This window comes from Narcine bancroftii, chromosome 5, assembly GCF_036971445.1.
Source record: "Narcine bancroftii isolate sNarBan1 chromosome 5, sNarBan1.hap1, whole genome shotgun sequence".
In the NCBI taxonomy this organism is placed as follows: Eukaryota; Metazoa; Chordata; class Chondrichthyes; order Torpediniformes; family Narcinidae; genus Narcine; species Narcine bancroftii.
In genome coordinates, this window is record NC_091473.1 from 60,060,615 (window position 1) to 60,077,477 (window position 16,863).

Here is a 16,863-nt window from a genome sequence, read left to right on the forward strand (position 1 = left end):
ACTTTATTTCCACACCCCCCCCCCCCCCCATTAAAAAGAAAGCCTTGAGAGCATATTGCATTCTGTATCTCCACAGTTTAGGGAGTAATGTGTGAATCCTGCAAGGTAAATTTCCTTGACCTGAACAGCCATAACACAAGCCATAAAACATCTTACATTCTCACTCCATGTTGGTTGGAGCAACCAGGAAGTTTGCGCACTTAACTTTGTCCCTTCATTTAAGACAGAAACACTTCAATCAGTCTGTATACTAATCTTAAAATAATTCATGACTCCCTTCTATCTTCTTCAATGCTCCATTAACCATTCCAATAATAGGTTATCCACAACGTCATTCATCCTCACCTTTTCTTGCGTGCAATCTCATAAAAGTCCCCGGCCCCAGTCCCCCACCAAAAGTCCAGATATTTACATCCACCAGTTGCTCTGCTAAATACAGAATTTTAAATATCATTGCTCCATATGGATTTGAACTCCTCCTTTCAAGAGCTATGTGTAGGTTTCCTGATGGACAGCAACACTTAAAGGACACTGCCAAACATGGTCATGAAAGTGGAAAAGCACCAACATTTTTGTCTTCTCATGAGCTTCAAAAGGTTTTCCACACTAACCACTCCATAATGTTGGCTATAAATTCACAGGTGATTGTCATGAATGAGCCGTTGGCAATAAATGATATATTAATTGGGAATTTGTATCAACTGTGCACAAATCACCTTCATCTACTGTTATGTGTCAGGCAGCTGAAATTGATTTGGTTGCACACCAAGAGTGCACACAACTAGAGAGGGTAAAAATCTAAAAAAAACAGTGGGAACAGTGCCACACAGGAACCAGCTCTTCGGTCCACAATAAATTGTGCAATTTCTCAAGCTAACAAATAAGTTGGTGTTTTTCCACTTTCATGACCTGTTTTGGCAGTGTCCTGTTCATGTTCCTCTCCATCAGGAAACCTGCACTTCATGCTCTAGAAAGGAAGTGTTCAAAGACATCTGGAGCAATTGCGACAAATATGTCTATTTCAACTAATCCCACCTGCATACATATGGCCCATTATCATTCCACCCCCACCTGCTTGTCAAAATGCCTCTTAAACACTGCAGTTGTCTGTCTTTCACCACCTCCCGTGGCAGCAGGTTCAAGCCAGCCACCACTCTCCCAGTGATATAACATCTCGCAAATCTACTTCAAACTTTCCCCCTCACCTTGCCTCTGTACCCTCTGATATTTAATGCTGGGAGAAAGACTCCGATTATAATTAACCCCATCAATGTAATCTCTTCTTCTTTGGCTTGGCTTCGCAGATGAAGATTTATGGAGGGGTAATGTCCACGTCAGCTGCAGGCTCGTTGGTGACTGACAAGTCAGATGCGGGACAGGCAGACACGGTTGCAACGGTTGCAAGGGAAAATTGGTGGGTTGGGGTTGGGTGTTGGGTTTTTCCTCCTTTGTCTTTTGTCAGTGAGGTGGGCTCTGCGGTCTTCTTCAAAGGACGTTGCTGCCCGCCGAACTGTGAGGCGCCAAGATGCACGGTTTGAGGCGAGATCAGCCCACTGGCGGTGGTCAATGTGGCAGACACCAAGAGATTTCTTTAGGCAGTCCTTGTACCTCTTCTTTGGTGCACCTCTGTCACGGTGGCCAGTGGAGAGCTCGCCATAGAACACGATCTTGGGAAGGTGATGGTCCTCCATTCTGGAGACGTGACCTACCCAGCGCAGTTGGATCTTCAGCAGCGTGGATTCAATGCTGTTGGCCTCTCCCATCTCGAGTACTTCGATGTTGGTGATGAAGTCGCTCCAATGAATGTTGAGAATGGAGCAACTTGTCCGTGAACTACTCTTTGCAGACGATGCTGCTTTAGTTGTCCATTCAGAGCCAACTCTTCAGCGCTTGATGTCCTGTTTTGCGGAAACTGCCAAAATGTTTGGCCTGGAAGTCAGCCTGAAGAAAACTGAGGTCCTCCATCAGCCAGCTCCCCACCATGACTACCAGCCCCCCCCACATCTCCATCGGGCACACAAAACTCAAAACGGTCAACCAGTTTACCTATCTCGGCTGCACCATTTCATCAGATGCAAGGATCGACAACGAGATAGATAATAGACTCGCCAAGGCAAATAGCGCCTTTGGAAGACTACACAAAAGAGTCTGGAAAAACAACCAACTGAAAAACCTCACAAAGATTAGCGTATACAGAGCCATTGTCATACCCACACTCCTGTTCGGCTCTGAATCATGGGTCCTCTACTGGCATCACCTACGACTCCTAGAACGCTCCCACCAGCGTTGTCTCCGCTCCATCCTCAACATTCATTGGAGCGACTTCATCACCAACATCTAAATACTTGAGATGGCAGAGGCCGACAGCATCGAATCCACGCTGCTGAAGATCCAACTGCGCTGGGTAGGTCACATCTCCAGAATGAATTTTTCCCCTCAGTTTGGGTGCTCCAGAAAAAAAAAGTTTGTCCATCTCTCTAATTCAGGCAAAATCTTTTGCACCCTCTCCTAAACGTCCAGATCGTTCTGTAATGTGGTGAACAGATGTGGAAATCTTCACCAAGTCATTGACCTGAAACATTGTTTCACAATTCTGCCTCTCTCTCTCTCTCTCTCTCTCTCTCTCTCTCCTCTCTCTCTCTCTCTCCACAGATGTTGGATGACCTGCTGACTATTTATTTTAGTCACATATGATTGGAATCCTCAGATTGAATCCAACAGAACCAATCAATTCAACAGGCCCAAGACATCACCTGTATATTCAGATATTCTTGTTTCTGACATAATGGTTGCCACAATACTATTACAGCACCAGTGACCTAGGTTCAAATCTGCTGCTGTTGGTAATGAGTTTGTATGTACTCTTTGTGCCCACTTGGTTCCTCCTGCAGGTGCTCCAGTTTCCTCCCACCCTCTTAAACGGACAGGGTTTGAAGGTTAATCAGTGTATTAATCAGTGCAAGAAAAGGGGCACAGGCTTGTGGGAGGGAAGGATGTATGATCATGTTGTATCTCTAAAATAAATATGTTTAAAAATTAAATATGTCTATTTGGTTGCAAACCATTGCCATCCATTGGTATTTCAAGTAAATAATTTTTTTCAATCAACATCACAGAGATGGATCTTGCATGCAATTACAAATCTCAGCCTGTGGATATTAAAATATAAAGAAAAATTGCAGATGCAGGAAATCTGAAGTTTAGATTTTTGTTTTATTAACAGAGTATCTACATGAATTCACATAAAACCCAGAGATCTTTTTCCTGTGGGCCAGGCAAAATGATCACTTATTGGTAGTGCCAAAAAACTGTACACAATGTACACATGTAAACATATGTAAACAACTGTGTGCAATAGAGAGGAGAAAAATAAAACAAAGTGCAAAAGTAAATGTCCTTAAATGTGTCCCTGATTGAGTTTGTTGTTGAGGAGTCTGATGGTGGAGGGGTCACAGCTGTTCCTGAACCTGGTGGTTGTGGCAGATGAGATGAAAGGGAATTGTTAACATTTTGGGTCTTGAAGGATTTCTACCAGAAATGTTAACAATTTCCTTCCCCCCACCACCACCACCCCCTCCCCCCCTCTCTCACCCACTCAACTCTCTGGGTTCCTCTACTGCAGTAGTTCTCAACCTTTTTCTTTCCACTCACGTACCACTTTAGGTATTCCCTATGCCATAGGTGCTCTGTGAATAGCAAGGGATTGCTTAAGGCAGTATGTGGGTGGAAAGAAAAAGTTTGCAAACCACTGTTTTAATTGTACCTGATTGATTCATTATGTGCACAGTTTCATAGCTCCAAAGGAAATGGGCCATTGACGATCTTTCTCAAGCAAAATATTTCAGTAACAATTGGGTCTAGAGCAGTGATTCTTAACCTTCCCTTCCCATCCACATACCACCTTAAGCAATCTCTTACTAATCAAAAGCAGTACGTGAGTGGAAAGAAAAAGGTTGAGAACCACTGCTCTCGTGAGTTTTTTTTGATGATGGGAACAGTTGTGTGCATGCCTGGTGTACATACCAGCATTAAGATAACCTGTGAGTATATCAGCATACAATAGCTGGTTAACATCATAAAATACTCTTTACTGGGGCTAAAACTACTTTAGATCTATTATGGACAACGCACTGATGTTATTGCTGTAAAAAGTCCATTTCATTTGTCTTAAATCGATCATTTGATCATTGAGGTTTATTGATCTTGTGAACTACATTATTAGATTGTCCACCGTTAATTTGATCAATTATAAACTCAATCCTTAAACAATGCATAAAGATTTCCAGAACTATTTGGCAGCCAAGTAATGCAGATTTACTCAAATTGGATCTCAACCCAATTCCAAGAGGGGGTTCATCAGCCAATAAAAGGAAGTCCTTGTGTGCAATGAACTGTGAGCAGGGATGAAAACAAGAATGATAATGCCAGTGGAAAAATATCTCTCACGCCAACACTTCCAGTGAATTGCTTTGGATCATTAGAGCCGATGTTCCTTGAAATCCAACAGAAAAAACATTTGCAACCAATATTTCAAACAACAATGAGTGCAAGAGATTATTAGAACATGATTTGAGAATGAATGCTCTTTCTTACTTTTGCACTTTCTGATCTCCACAGAAGGGACTACCATGAATGTAGACCAATGGTGGGGTCAGTTCACTGGATGAAGATCCCGCTGCCACCTTCACTTGGTAGCTGTAAACTCTGCCTGAGATAACATCCCTGAAAGTGGACCGTGGACAAATATTAGCAACATGACTGAAACACATTTCAGGTTCCTTGGGAGAGAAAGCATGTCTTTCAGCATTCAACATTTTAATTCATGGAGGAAGTGGACCACACAAAATTAAAATAAAATTGACTAACATTAGTAAATCTGTATTCAACCCCATGAAAATGTCTGTGGGAAACTGCACAAGTCTGATACAGCTTTCATGAGGGAGATCCCAACACCAACTAAACAAAGGGTCTGAACCACCTTGTGCAATTGGAGAAAGGTTGTGCAACCAAATAGAGGAATGAAAAAAGTTATCACCTTTAGTCATTCCTTTGGGAAAGAAATGCCCAGAAATCCAATGATCAATAGCAGCATGGTTAGAGTAGCAGTTAGCACAATGTTATTACAGCACCAGTGACCCGGGTTAGAATCTGCCTCTGCCTGGAAGAGTTTTTATGTCCTCCCCATGTCTGCATGGGTTTCCTCCAGGAGCTCTCATTTCCTCCGATGTTCCAAAGAAGTACAAGAGTTAGAAGGTTTTTTGGTCTCGTGATTGGATTTGGGCAGCGAAGGCTCGTGGGCCCATGCTGTACTGCTAATTTTAAAAAAAAATTAATAGCAAAGTCTGGAATGAAGAGTGCAAATGAGTCTGGAAGGACCCTGCTGCTGAAGATGGCTCCAAACAGTGAAATACTTCTTGTATCATCACAGCCTGAAGCTAATCATCTGCAAACCAGTAATTCACGGCAGTGAGGGGCCAAGCTGATGGCCATGGTTTTCCTAGAACATCATTGATTAAAACCTGATGTCAGGTTGTTTTCTCATCGCCTTTGAAATAACTTTTAGATCGAGTCCAGACACTGGTTGCCTATTCCCATTACAGACCTGTATCTCAAACTTCCTGGTGTTTTTAACCCAAGATATGAAACACATGTGGGTTGAAATGTAATTTCAAAAGAGATTGCAACTTATTATCACCCACCAGATCGAACAGGAGGATTCTCTGCCACACCACAGGCTCACTGCCCCATAACGTAAGCTCCAGAGGAAATGGGAAGGGAACATTTCTCAAAACCACCATCATTGCCCATTTCTCACACACACATTCCTTGACTGGCGAGGCATGAGACCGATGAACCCACAGTCATGGTGTCTAACTCCATTATAAAAGAACGTCACTTCTATGCTCTTTCCATTTCCAGTCCTTCAATCTATGAAGAATCTAACTGAATGAAAGTTTATTTCAGAAAGGTCATCAAGCTCAATTTCAAAATAAATCCAACTTGCAAAAATGCATTGTTTCCTGCTTCATTTTCCTCTTAAACCAAATTACCCTGAGAAGTTAAACTTTAATCGGCAAACAAAAAGGGATCATCATCTACCTTATGTCTCAATATTAATGACATAGTACATGCCCCTCGGCCCACAGTGTTGTGCTGAACTTTAACCCTTTACTCAGCCTTCTGGTTTGATCTTCCAAAATGCATCACCTCATATTTATTCAGATTGAACTCCATCTGCCACTTTTTCACCAAACTCTGCATCCAGTCTATATCCTTTTGTAACCTACAACAATCTTCAACACCATCCACAAACTTACTGACCCATTCTTTCACTTCTTCATCTAAGTCAGTTAATAAGAATCACAAAAAGCAGGGGTCCCAGAACAGATCCCTTCAGAACTCCACTAGTCACTGAACTCCAGGAAGAACACTTTCCATCTACTACTCTCTGCTTTCTATATGGAAGCCAATTTTTAATCCACGCAGCTAAGTTTCTGTGGATTCCATCCCTTATGACTTTCTGAATGTGTCTTTCATGGGGACCTTGTAAAATGCCTTACGAAGATCCACATCTACTGCTCTACCTTCATCAATTTCTTTTGTTACCTCCTCAAAAAACTCAATTAGGCTTGTGAAGCTCGACCTTCCCTTCACAAAGCCTAATAGAGTAGACTGCACTAATAGAGTATACTAGAGTAGACTGCACTTCTCCAAATACTCATAAATCCTTAAGAATTCTCTCCAGTATATGCACACCACTGATGTAGGACTCACTGATGTATAATTCCCAGGATTCTCCCAATTACCTTCCTTAAAAAAGGGAACCACATTTGCCATTCTCCAATTCTCTGGAACCTTGCCTGTGGCCAAGGAGGACTCAAAGATCATAGCCAATGCACCAGCCATCTCTTCCTTCCCTTCCTGCTGGGGTATATTGCATCTGGCCCCGGGGACATAAAGAAGATCCATTAAGAAGTACCAACACTTCCTCTTACTTAATCTCAACATTGTTCAGCACACAAACCTGTTCTATTCCAACCTCACTCTGATCAAGGTATTTTTCTCTGGTGAACACTGAAGCAAAATATTCATTTATGACCTTTCCAACCCACTCAACCTCAAAGCATATGCTACCTCTTTTATCCTTAAGCGGCCCCACCTTCATTTTTAGATTCCTGTTCTTCACATATGAATAGAATGCCTTAGGGTTTTCCTTAATCCTATTTGCCAAGGCCTTCTCATAACCCCTTCAAGATCTCCTAAGTCCTTTCTTAAGTTCCTTTCTGGTTGCCATAGAATTCTCGAGCCCTTCCTGTTTCCTAAGTCTAATGTATGCTTCCTTCTTCCTCTTAACTAGATGCCTTGCTGTTTTGTCAGCCATGGTTCCCTTCTCCCACCATCTTTTCCCTGTTTCAGTGGGACAAACCTATCCTGAACCCAGTGCAAGTGGTCCCCAAACATCTTCCACATTATATCAGTGCTTTCTCCCATGAACATCTGTTCCCAATTTACTCTTCCTAGCTCCTGCTTCACCCAATTTACTCTTCCTAGCTCCTGCTTCACCCAATTTACTCTTCCTAGTTCCTGCTTCATCCCATCGTAATTAGCCCTTCCCTAAATGAACACTTTCCCATTTTATCTTTGTCATAGCTGCGCTAATGTTCAGAGTGTTGTGGTCACTATTACTGAAATTCCCCCCCCCCCACTGAGAGGTCTTCTACCTCACCAAGTTCATTACCCAGTACTAGATCCAGATTGGCCCCTCCTCCAGTTGGCTGTTCCACATAGTGGGTCAGGAATCCTTTTTGGATATACACCTGACAAATTCTGCCCCATCTATCCCTTTTGCAGTCAGGAGGTGCCAGTCAACATGAGGGAAGTTGAAGTCTCCCAGAAGAACAATCCTGTAATTTCTGCTCCATTCCATTCTCAATGCCATTTCATCTCATTTCATTCCACAGATCCTTCCAGGTGGTTGCAAAAGATTGTCTTGCAGAATTCTGGAAAGGAGTCAGTCTATCCATGTGCAGCAATGATCATCTGTCACATACCCTCAGCACATGATGGATGAACTAGTTGTGTGCACCTGCTGCTTGCTCAACTGCCAACACTCCTCGATCGGCTTTCATGTAGCTAGGTTTTCAGTGGATGGGGGTTTGACACCATGACACATGTTCCAGCATGAACACACAACCAAAATGACTCACCAATCAGTGAATGTTCTTTCCCTTTGGGTGACAGTCAACACTCGCCCCTTCTGAAATGGAGGCTCCCTCACAATCTTGTACTTCAGGGATTTGCACACAATGCACAAAGGATCCTGGGACCTGGAAGTCAAGAGCACAGCATCTAGCTCGATCTTTTCGTCAAAGGTATAGATCTTCACACCAGTGACTCTCCTTTTGATGCTGATTTTGACAGTGAGTGGGACATTGCAGAAAATGTGGTAAGCTCCCCCAAGCTGGAATTCCTCCTTGTCTACGGTCACAAGCTTGATAGCAGAGATGCCCCTTTCCAAAACAGCAGACAGGTAGGTCACCCAAATGGAGAGAGAGTCGGCGACAACAGGGTGGGCAAACCGCACCTCCAGCATGCAACCCTCTGGCTGAGGACAAGGTACCGACATGTTCATGTGGTGAAGGTGAAGCTCAGGACTCCAGGCACGCAGGCTGGGTTCACAGGGCTCGTCCACATCAGGTGGTCCTGCAGGAAACAAGCATTGCCCTGAACAAGTCATCTCCATGGTTGGATTCTGCATTTATAATCAGAGCTGGCAACTCCTCCAGATGTCCCAGAACACACCATACCCTTTGTAAGTGCTATGTTGCAGCTGACATTGCTGGTTGTGCGAGGGAAGACCCATGTCAGCGAGGCTGAGGATCAGTGTGGGCAAAGGATGGGGAGGGTGGTACATTCGGTGATATCATAGGTGAGAGGTGGGTCTGTATAATGCTCAACACTCTAGGTGACCTGGCTGGTTATGACAGGAAAGGGTGGGCAGTGTCAAGAAGCTGTGCAAAATGTAAATGGGCAAAACTGTGCCAACTATAAAGTGAAAGATTTGACATGTTTCTGATAGGGATGCTGGGAAGAAAGCTGATCACTGATCTCTATAAACAAAATGCAAAGAGATAAATTCACATACAAAAGGTGGTCCATTTCCACAATGACCCTCTGCCTCCTGACTACCCTCCACCTCCTCAACTCCCCCCCCACTTCCACAAATCTCCCTTCTCCTCCCCACCTCCACAAATCCCTCCACCCCCACAACTACCTCCCCCTCCACAACTACCCTCCATATCTACCCCCACCTCCACAACTAAACATCACCTTCACAATGACTGGTGGTCTCAGAACACCTGTGGTTTTGGATTTACCACCTACCACTTCCCTCGTTCCTTCACTATCTCGCCAACTTCCCTCACGTTCTGCTGACAGACTGAGTCCATGTGCACCAAGGAAAGTACACCACCACCCCTCTAACTCCTATCTACATCCCAATTGAGGATCAGCAATGACATCAGAAGGTGATTCATGGCAGCAATGGTTATACCCTCACTGTTAAGCCAAAGGCTCACTACATCTTGGTTTTTTGGACTTGCTAAATTATTTTTCATTTTCTTCTGATTAAATTACTCCAGAGACTTCCATATCCTGCAACATGTTAAGGGCTCCCCCCTGCCTATCCCACCTTACATTCATCATTAGGTTAGGCCATCTATCAAGTGGGGATCTGGAAATATTTGCAGTGCCACACTGTGTGAATGCCCACCCTTATGTGTTCTCCTTTCTGCACATCGTGGATTATAGATGTGTACATGTCCTGACCAATTGGCTGAGAGGACAAGGATGGGTAAGTGAAGATGAGATGGGGGCACCTCACATCAGAATGCATCCATGATATCCTGGTGCAAAGTTTACTGCCAGATTTCACATGAAAGGGTTTCAGTTGTTAATCCTGATTTAATGGTGTACAGAATATGGTACAATACTTGTTCTGGAGTTCCTGCACTTCCAGAGGAGTTCTAATCCAATCTTACAGAATTTAAATCCAATTAATTAAATCAAATTGCAAAAACAAAGGACCTGACATTGGTAATTATGACAATAGAACCAGAATGTCCTTAAAAAGCCAACTGGCTCAGTCTGCTGAGGAAGAAAGACTGATGTGATTCCTTAATCTGGCCTTTAGGTGACAGCAGATGCACAGCTCTCAGGGCTTTCCTGAGAAAAGAGACAAAATTATGGCAAGGAAGACTGAGAAAAGGATTGGGATGCCACCTTATCTGACAGTGTTCTCATCTGAAATTGATTGTGTTGTAGCCCCAGTGGTTAACTTCATTGGTTATTGGTTATACAGTATATCATCTGCTGTCTGAGCAGCGACATGAATCCATTCAAATTCACCTGTTGTGAACAACAGGTTTATGGCTTATGCCATCTCACTGGCTCCGCACAAAGCTTTGGAACAACTGGCCACAAAGATTCATACATCAGGATGCTCTTTATCAACTACAATTTGGCACTTAACACCATCATCCCCTCAAAACTGACCTGGGACTCAATAACCCACTGTGTAATTGGATCCTTGATTTCTTCACCTCTAGAGCCCAGTCAGTGAGGATCGGTAAGAACATCCCCTCTACAATTTCCATCAGTACTGGAGCACCACTGGTCTGCATTTTTAGACCCCTGCTCTACTCAATTTACACCTAAAACTGTGTAGCTCCATACAATAAGAACATCATCTATAAATTCACTGACTATATGATGGTAGTGGATTGTATAAAAATGGGCAATAAGTCAGGATACAGGAAGGAGATTGAAAATATGGCCAAATGGGGCACCAACAACAACCTCACAATCAATGTTAGCAAAACCAAGGAGCTGATTGTTGACTTCAGGAAGAGAAAACCAGATGTGTATGATCCAGTGATCCTGGGAGATCAGATGTGGATAGGGTGAGTAAATTTAACTTCTTGGGAGTCACCATCTTGGAGGATCTTTCCTGGAGCCAACACACTAATGTCATCATAAAGAAAGCACGTTTACAGCTCTTCTTCCTCAGTTGTTTGCAGAGGTTTGGTATGACCCTGGAAACACTGGCAAATTTCTACAGATGTGTGGTGGAAAGTGTGCTGACAAGTTGCATCATAGTCTGGTATGGGGGGCACCAATAGCCCCAAATGTAAAGCTCTGCAAATGTTAATGGACACAGCCCAAAACCCTCCCCACCATCGAGAACATCTACAGGGAATGCTGCCATCGGAGAGCAGCAGCAATCATCAAGGATCCACATCACGCAGCACACGCTCTGAACTTGCCGCAACCGACAGGAAAGAGGTATAGGTGCCACAAAAATTGCACCACCAGGTTCAGGATCAGCTGTTAACCCTCCATCATCAGACTGCTCAACAATAAACTCAATCAAGAGCTCATTTAATGACTCTTACTTCTGCACTCTATTTGGGTTTTTTTCCTCTCTGTATTGCACAGCCTGTTATTTACATTTATTTGTTTATGTGTGTACACAGTGTACAAGTTTTTTTTGCACTACCAATAAGTGGTGATTCTGCCTCACATGCAGGAAAAAGAACCTCAGGGTTGTATCTACTCTGACAATAAATCTGAAAACTTAAATCTGCCATCATGGAGCAAGTGTAAAACAACTATATAACCATATAACAATTACAGTAGGGAAACAGGCTATCACAGCCCCTCTAGTCTGCACTGATTTAAATGATCTCCTCTAGTCCCACCTACCTGCTCCCTGTCCATAACTCTCAAATCCCCTCACATCCATGCACTTATACAACCTTCACTTAAATCACAAAATTGACCCCGCTGCAAGTATCTCTTCCGGAAGGTCATTCCACTCAGCCACCACTCTCTGAGTGAAGAAGCTCCCTTTCATGTTACTTCTAAACTTTTGCCCCCTAACCCTTAACTTATGACCCCTCATTCCAATCTCACATACCCTCAAGGGGAAGAGCCTATTCACATCAACTCTATCTATCCCCCTCATAATTTTAAATACCTCTATCAAATCCCCCCTCAACCTTCTACACTCCAATGAATAAAGACCCAGTTAACTCAATCGTTCTCCATATTCAAGATACTGCAATCCAGGCAACATTTTAGTCAACCTTCTCTGCACCCTCTCTACCTTATTAAAATACTTCCTATAATTTGGGGACCAGAACTGCACACAGTATTCCAAATTTAGCCTCACCAGTGCCTTGAACAGTCTCAACATCACCTCCTAGCTCCTATATTCTATGCTTTGATTTATAAAGGCCAGCATACCAAAAGCCTTTTTTATCACTCTATCCACATGAGAATCCACTTTCAAAGAACGATGAACCATTATTCCAAGATCTCTCTGTTCCTCTGCATTCCTCAATGCCCTCCCCTTCACTGCATATGTCCTGTTTTGATTATTCTTCCCAAAATAAAGTAATTCACACTTATCGGTATTAAACTCCATCTGCCATCTCTCAGCCCACTCTTCTAAGCTGTTCTAATCCTTCTGCAGTCCCTGAAAACCATCTTCACTATCCACAACAACCCCTATTTTTGTATCATCCGTATATTAACTAACCCAATTTACCACTCCATCATCCAAATCGTTAATATAAATGACAAACAATGAGGGACCCAACACCGATCCCTGAGGCACACCGCTCATCACCAGCCTCCATCCTGACAGACAGTTATTCACCACGACTCTCTTATAGCCACCAATGAACCCATCTGACTATTTCAACGTTAATACCTAGCACCTGATCCTTCCTTACCAACCTTCCATGTGGAACCTTATTGAAGGGCTTAATGAAATCCATATAGACTACATCTACTGCTCTACCCTCATCAATCTTCCTAGTCACCTCCTCAAAAAATTCAACAAGATTTTTCAAACCTGACTTTCCCCACACAAACCCATGTTGGGTGCCCCTGATCAGTACCTGCCTCTCTAGATACTTATACATATTAGCTCTAAGAATACTTTCTATTAGTTTACTGACCACCGATGTCAAACTTACTGGCCTATAATTGCTGGTCCTACACCTGGAGCCATTTTTAAATAGAGGAACCACATTTGCGATACGTTAATTCTGTGGCACCATGCGCTCACTCTAGTGACTGTTGAAAAATCACTGCCAGAGCCTTAGCTATTTCCTCCCTGACTTCCCTCAAGGTCCTTGGGAAAATCTCGTCGGGCCCGAGACTTATCCACTTTTATATGCCTCAAAAGTTCCAACATCCCCTCTTTCCTAATCCCTACATTTTCCATAATCATCTCGTTTGCTTCTCTTATCCTACACGATTCTATATCCTTTTCCCGAGTGAATACCGAAGAGAAGAACTAATTCAATATCTCCCCCATCTCATTCGTCTCTGCACACATTTGTCCACTCTAATTCTCTAAGGGAACCAATTTTATCCTTCCCTCTCCTTTTGCTATTTACATATTTGTAAAAACCCTTTGGATTTACTTTCACACTATTCGCTATAGCCACCTTGTACCTTCTTTTCGCTATCTTAATTTCTTTCTCAAGCTTCTTTTTACAATCCATGTATTTTCCAAGCATCTCAACTATACCTTGTTTCTTGTATTTAATGTAGGCCTCCCTTTTATTTCAAACCAACTTTCTAATCTCCCTTGAAAACCATGGGTCTCTCGAACTTTTGGCTCTGCCTTTTATCCTAACAGGAACATAAAGATTCTGCACCCTCAAAATTTCACCTTTAAATGACCTTCAATTCACCTCCACCTCCTTCCCATAAAACAAATCAGCCCAAACCACTCCTTGCAAATCCCTTCTCATTTCATCAAAAACCTTAATCGTCGGACCAGACCTATCCCTTTCCATAATTATATTGAAACTAATAGTACCATGATCACTGGATCTGAAGTGCTCCCCAACACACACCTCAGTCACCTGTCCTATCTCAGTATATTAAAATTGGCAGCCAAATTCAAGGAGTGAGCTCCATATCCATCTTAATTGATGGAGTCAAAGGCCTTGGAAAGGTTGAAGGAGGACATGAATTGTGGCTGCTGCTGCTCTCTGCATTTTTATCTTTAGTGGTCACGTTATGATCTTGGCTACTATGCCTCTCAATGAACAGAATCCAAACTGGGAACTGCTCTTCTCATCATGGGAGATTGTGATTGAATATTTGGTAATTTATATCAGGGCAAGACTTGAGGTTTGGCCATGGTTTGGTGTAAAGGGCAGACATATAGGTGGTGGAGGAAAATCAAAAGAGGTGTTAACTCTGTGCAATGGGAATCTAATCTCTGACTGTCCTGAATTCCTTTGCTATTACATCAGTACCTCATTTTGTGAAGACTGTGACAGAGTGGTAACATTGAGGTAACTTCTAAAGCTCTTTACCATAACATTGTTGACTGCTAGAATACAGAGAAAAGGAAGGGTCATTTAAAAAAAAATCAATAAAATTACACAATGAAAAGAAACAATACATCTGTGTCAAACATTTCACAAGATGCCCCAAAATAACTCAACGCATTTGAACATTTTCGAAGTGTATAACTTAAAATGAGCAGCATCCAATGTTTGCAGTCGCTTAATCTGCAACAGCTATTAGAGAATCTGTGTTTACTCATGATGGTTGAGAAATAAGCATTGACCACGTAGCAGGAAAATGACCAGTCTTTCTTGCAATATTAATATCTGTCAGTATGCTTCAGATTCTCTGTCAATGAGGCAGTCCCTCCACATGGCATTAAAACGTTACCCAAATTTTACATTCAACACATAATGGATGATTGTTTAAATTACATGACAAAGGGTGAAGGACATTTGATTCCAAATAAAAGAAGTTTTTTATTAAGTTTTAAGAGAACTCGTGCTTCAGAAGTGAGGCTACTATGGAACTATGAACCATAGTTCATAGTTAATAAATAGAATTGTTAAAATATTCTATTTCCACACAGTTTGGCATTCAAGCTCATTTTGCAAAAAGAACTCTGCTGGAATTTGATTTTAATGTTCTGTGATAAATTGATGCAGCAGGTGAAGAGCAGAAATGCTTTTAAAGGCAAAACATAGCTGATTAAGAGCTGCAGAACAAAAGTTTTTCTCCACCAACAGGGAGTAGGAGAGAAGAATACATTTCTTTGCCTCTTTACCCCTGACTCTTACCCACTGCCTCTTCAGGAGTCCAGAAGCCCGATGCATCACAGATACGAGGTGAAGAGGCTGTGTGTGCGTACTGATAAAGCTTTCCATCTTCGTCACAATCTCCACACAATGTTCCCGCTTCTCTATTGAAGAAAAAAATAATGAGTAGTTTAGGAATCAAATAATAACTTGATCATAAAATGGACTAGATCAAGGTCAAGCTGATAGAAGGATGAATTTAAAGACCAATTTAATCTTCATTCAGTGAGTCATCAAATCCTTCAATTACAAGAGACTACAGATGTAAACTCAGCAAGCCAAGCACCATCTCTCAATGTTTCACAGCCCTGCAACAGGACTAAATCGCTGAGACCAGAAGAGATCTGTACAAATCATCAGTCAATGTGCTGACGGCAAAATACAAATGACCCTGGTGTCTCCAGTAGGTGATGAATGAAATTGCTCAATGGTATCTGCTGGCTTTGAGCTTGTTTTGTGAAGAGACAAAGATACATCTTTTGCATGATTGACCAGGCTATCCACACTCACTACTGAAGCCCTGGACAGCTGCCAGAAACCTGCTGTTTCAAAAGTGGAAGCAAGATAAAATAACAAAGAAAATTAAAACTGATGACTTGCAAAGAGAGATGCCAAATCAAACAATGCAAGAAAGATATTTGTGCCATTCACGACCTCTTGCTCTCCTGAAGTACTTTGCAATCAATGAAGAATGGTCGTTATTAACTGCACCTGACAAAGAAAAAAAAATCATCACAGTCCACATTAACAAATTATGAATTCTTAAAACAAAATGCCATCAGAGCAAAAGATATGAATGTGAGCTGAAATAAATAGAATTGTTAAAATATTCTATTTCCACGCAGTTTGTAAAATCTTCAGAATAAAAATTTAAAAATAAAGTTGGAAGTTCATATACAGGAATTTATTCAGACCATCTTGGCTCCAGTCCAGCCAAATCTTCCCATCATGGCATTCAAGCTCATTTTGCACAAAGTAGATCAACTCACAGGTATTTGCTGAATACAAATCTAGGACTGCTTTACAATATCTGGGAAACACTCTTTAGAAGACCAATCAGGTGAAGTAATATCATGGTTAATAATACCAATCAAAACTTGAGGGTGATACAAGAGTTGAAATGGTAATTGTCCTGGTTCAGATTAGGGTTTGTGCAGTGGAAAGTGGAATTTATGTAATTCAGGCTTTGCTTTTATTCTCTTTGTTTAATACAACAAAAATCAACGTGAACTATCTCTTCACAGGACAAAAGAAACAACGTATAGCTCAAGATGGCCTTCACCTGCCACTCCTCAGCTTTCTGAATACAATTTTAAGAATAAGTCAGTGAATTAAGTTAAACAAGAATGTCTGCAGATGCTGTGAGTGTAGTTTAATACACAAAAGTGTGAGACAAAATCAACAGGTCATGCAGCATTTATGGGAAGCAAAGTTGCACTCCACCATTACCCCAACTTTAACTAGGAATCATCAATCTTCTTTCCATTATATGACCTTCTTAGTCTATGTTTGTCACTCACAAGAAGCCTATCCATAATTACTCTTAGAATCCATGTCTACTCAGGGCAAGCCAAGAACTGCAGCTGCTGGAATCTTCAGGGAACGAAGACAAGTTTTATTCACCCAAGATTCCAACAGGTCAGGCAGCATCCATGGAGAGAAATGGTCAGTC

At 42.1% G+C, this 16,863-nt stretch overlaps 1 protein-coding gene across 8 annotated transcripts in view; it reads right to left on the bottom strand.

The window, feature by feature from the left end:
* pappa2 (pappalysin 2) overlaps positions 1-16,863 on the bottom strand; it is a 406,366-nt gene that overhangs the window by 182,533 nt on the left and 206,970 nt on the right. For all 8 annotated transcript variants that reach the window (XR_011357548.1, XM_069937526.1, XM_069937524.1 and 5 more), the window contains exons 6-8: positions 15,174-15,295; positions 8,208-8,703; positions 4,594-4,722 (exon numbers count right to left, since the gene is read on the bottom strand). Coding sequence is in view for 7 of the 8 variants with exons in the window: in XM_069937526.1 (XP_069793627.1) it covers positions 4,594-4,722; positions 8,208-8,703; positions 15,174-15,295 (747 nt within the window). In the remaining variant the exon portion in view is untranslated. The remainder of the gene's footprint in view (positions 1-4,593; positions 4,723-8,207; positions 8,704-15,173; positions 15,296-16,863) is intronic.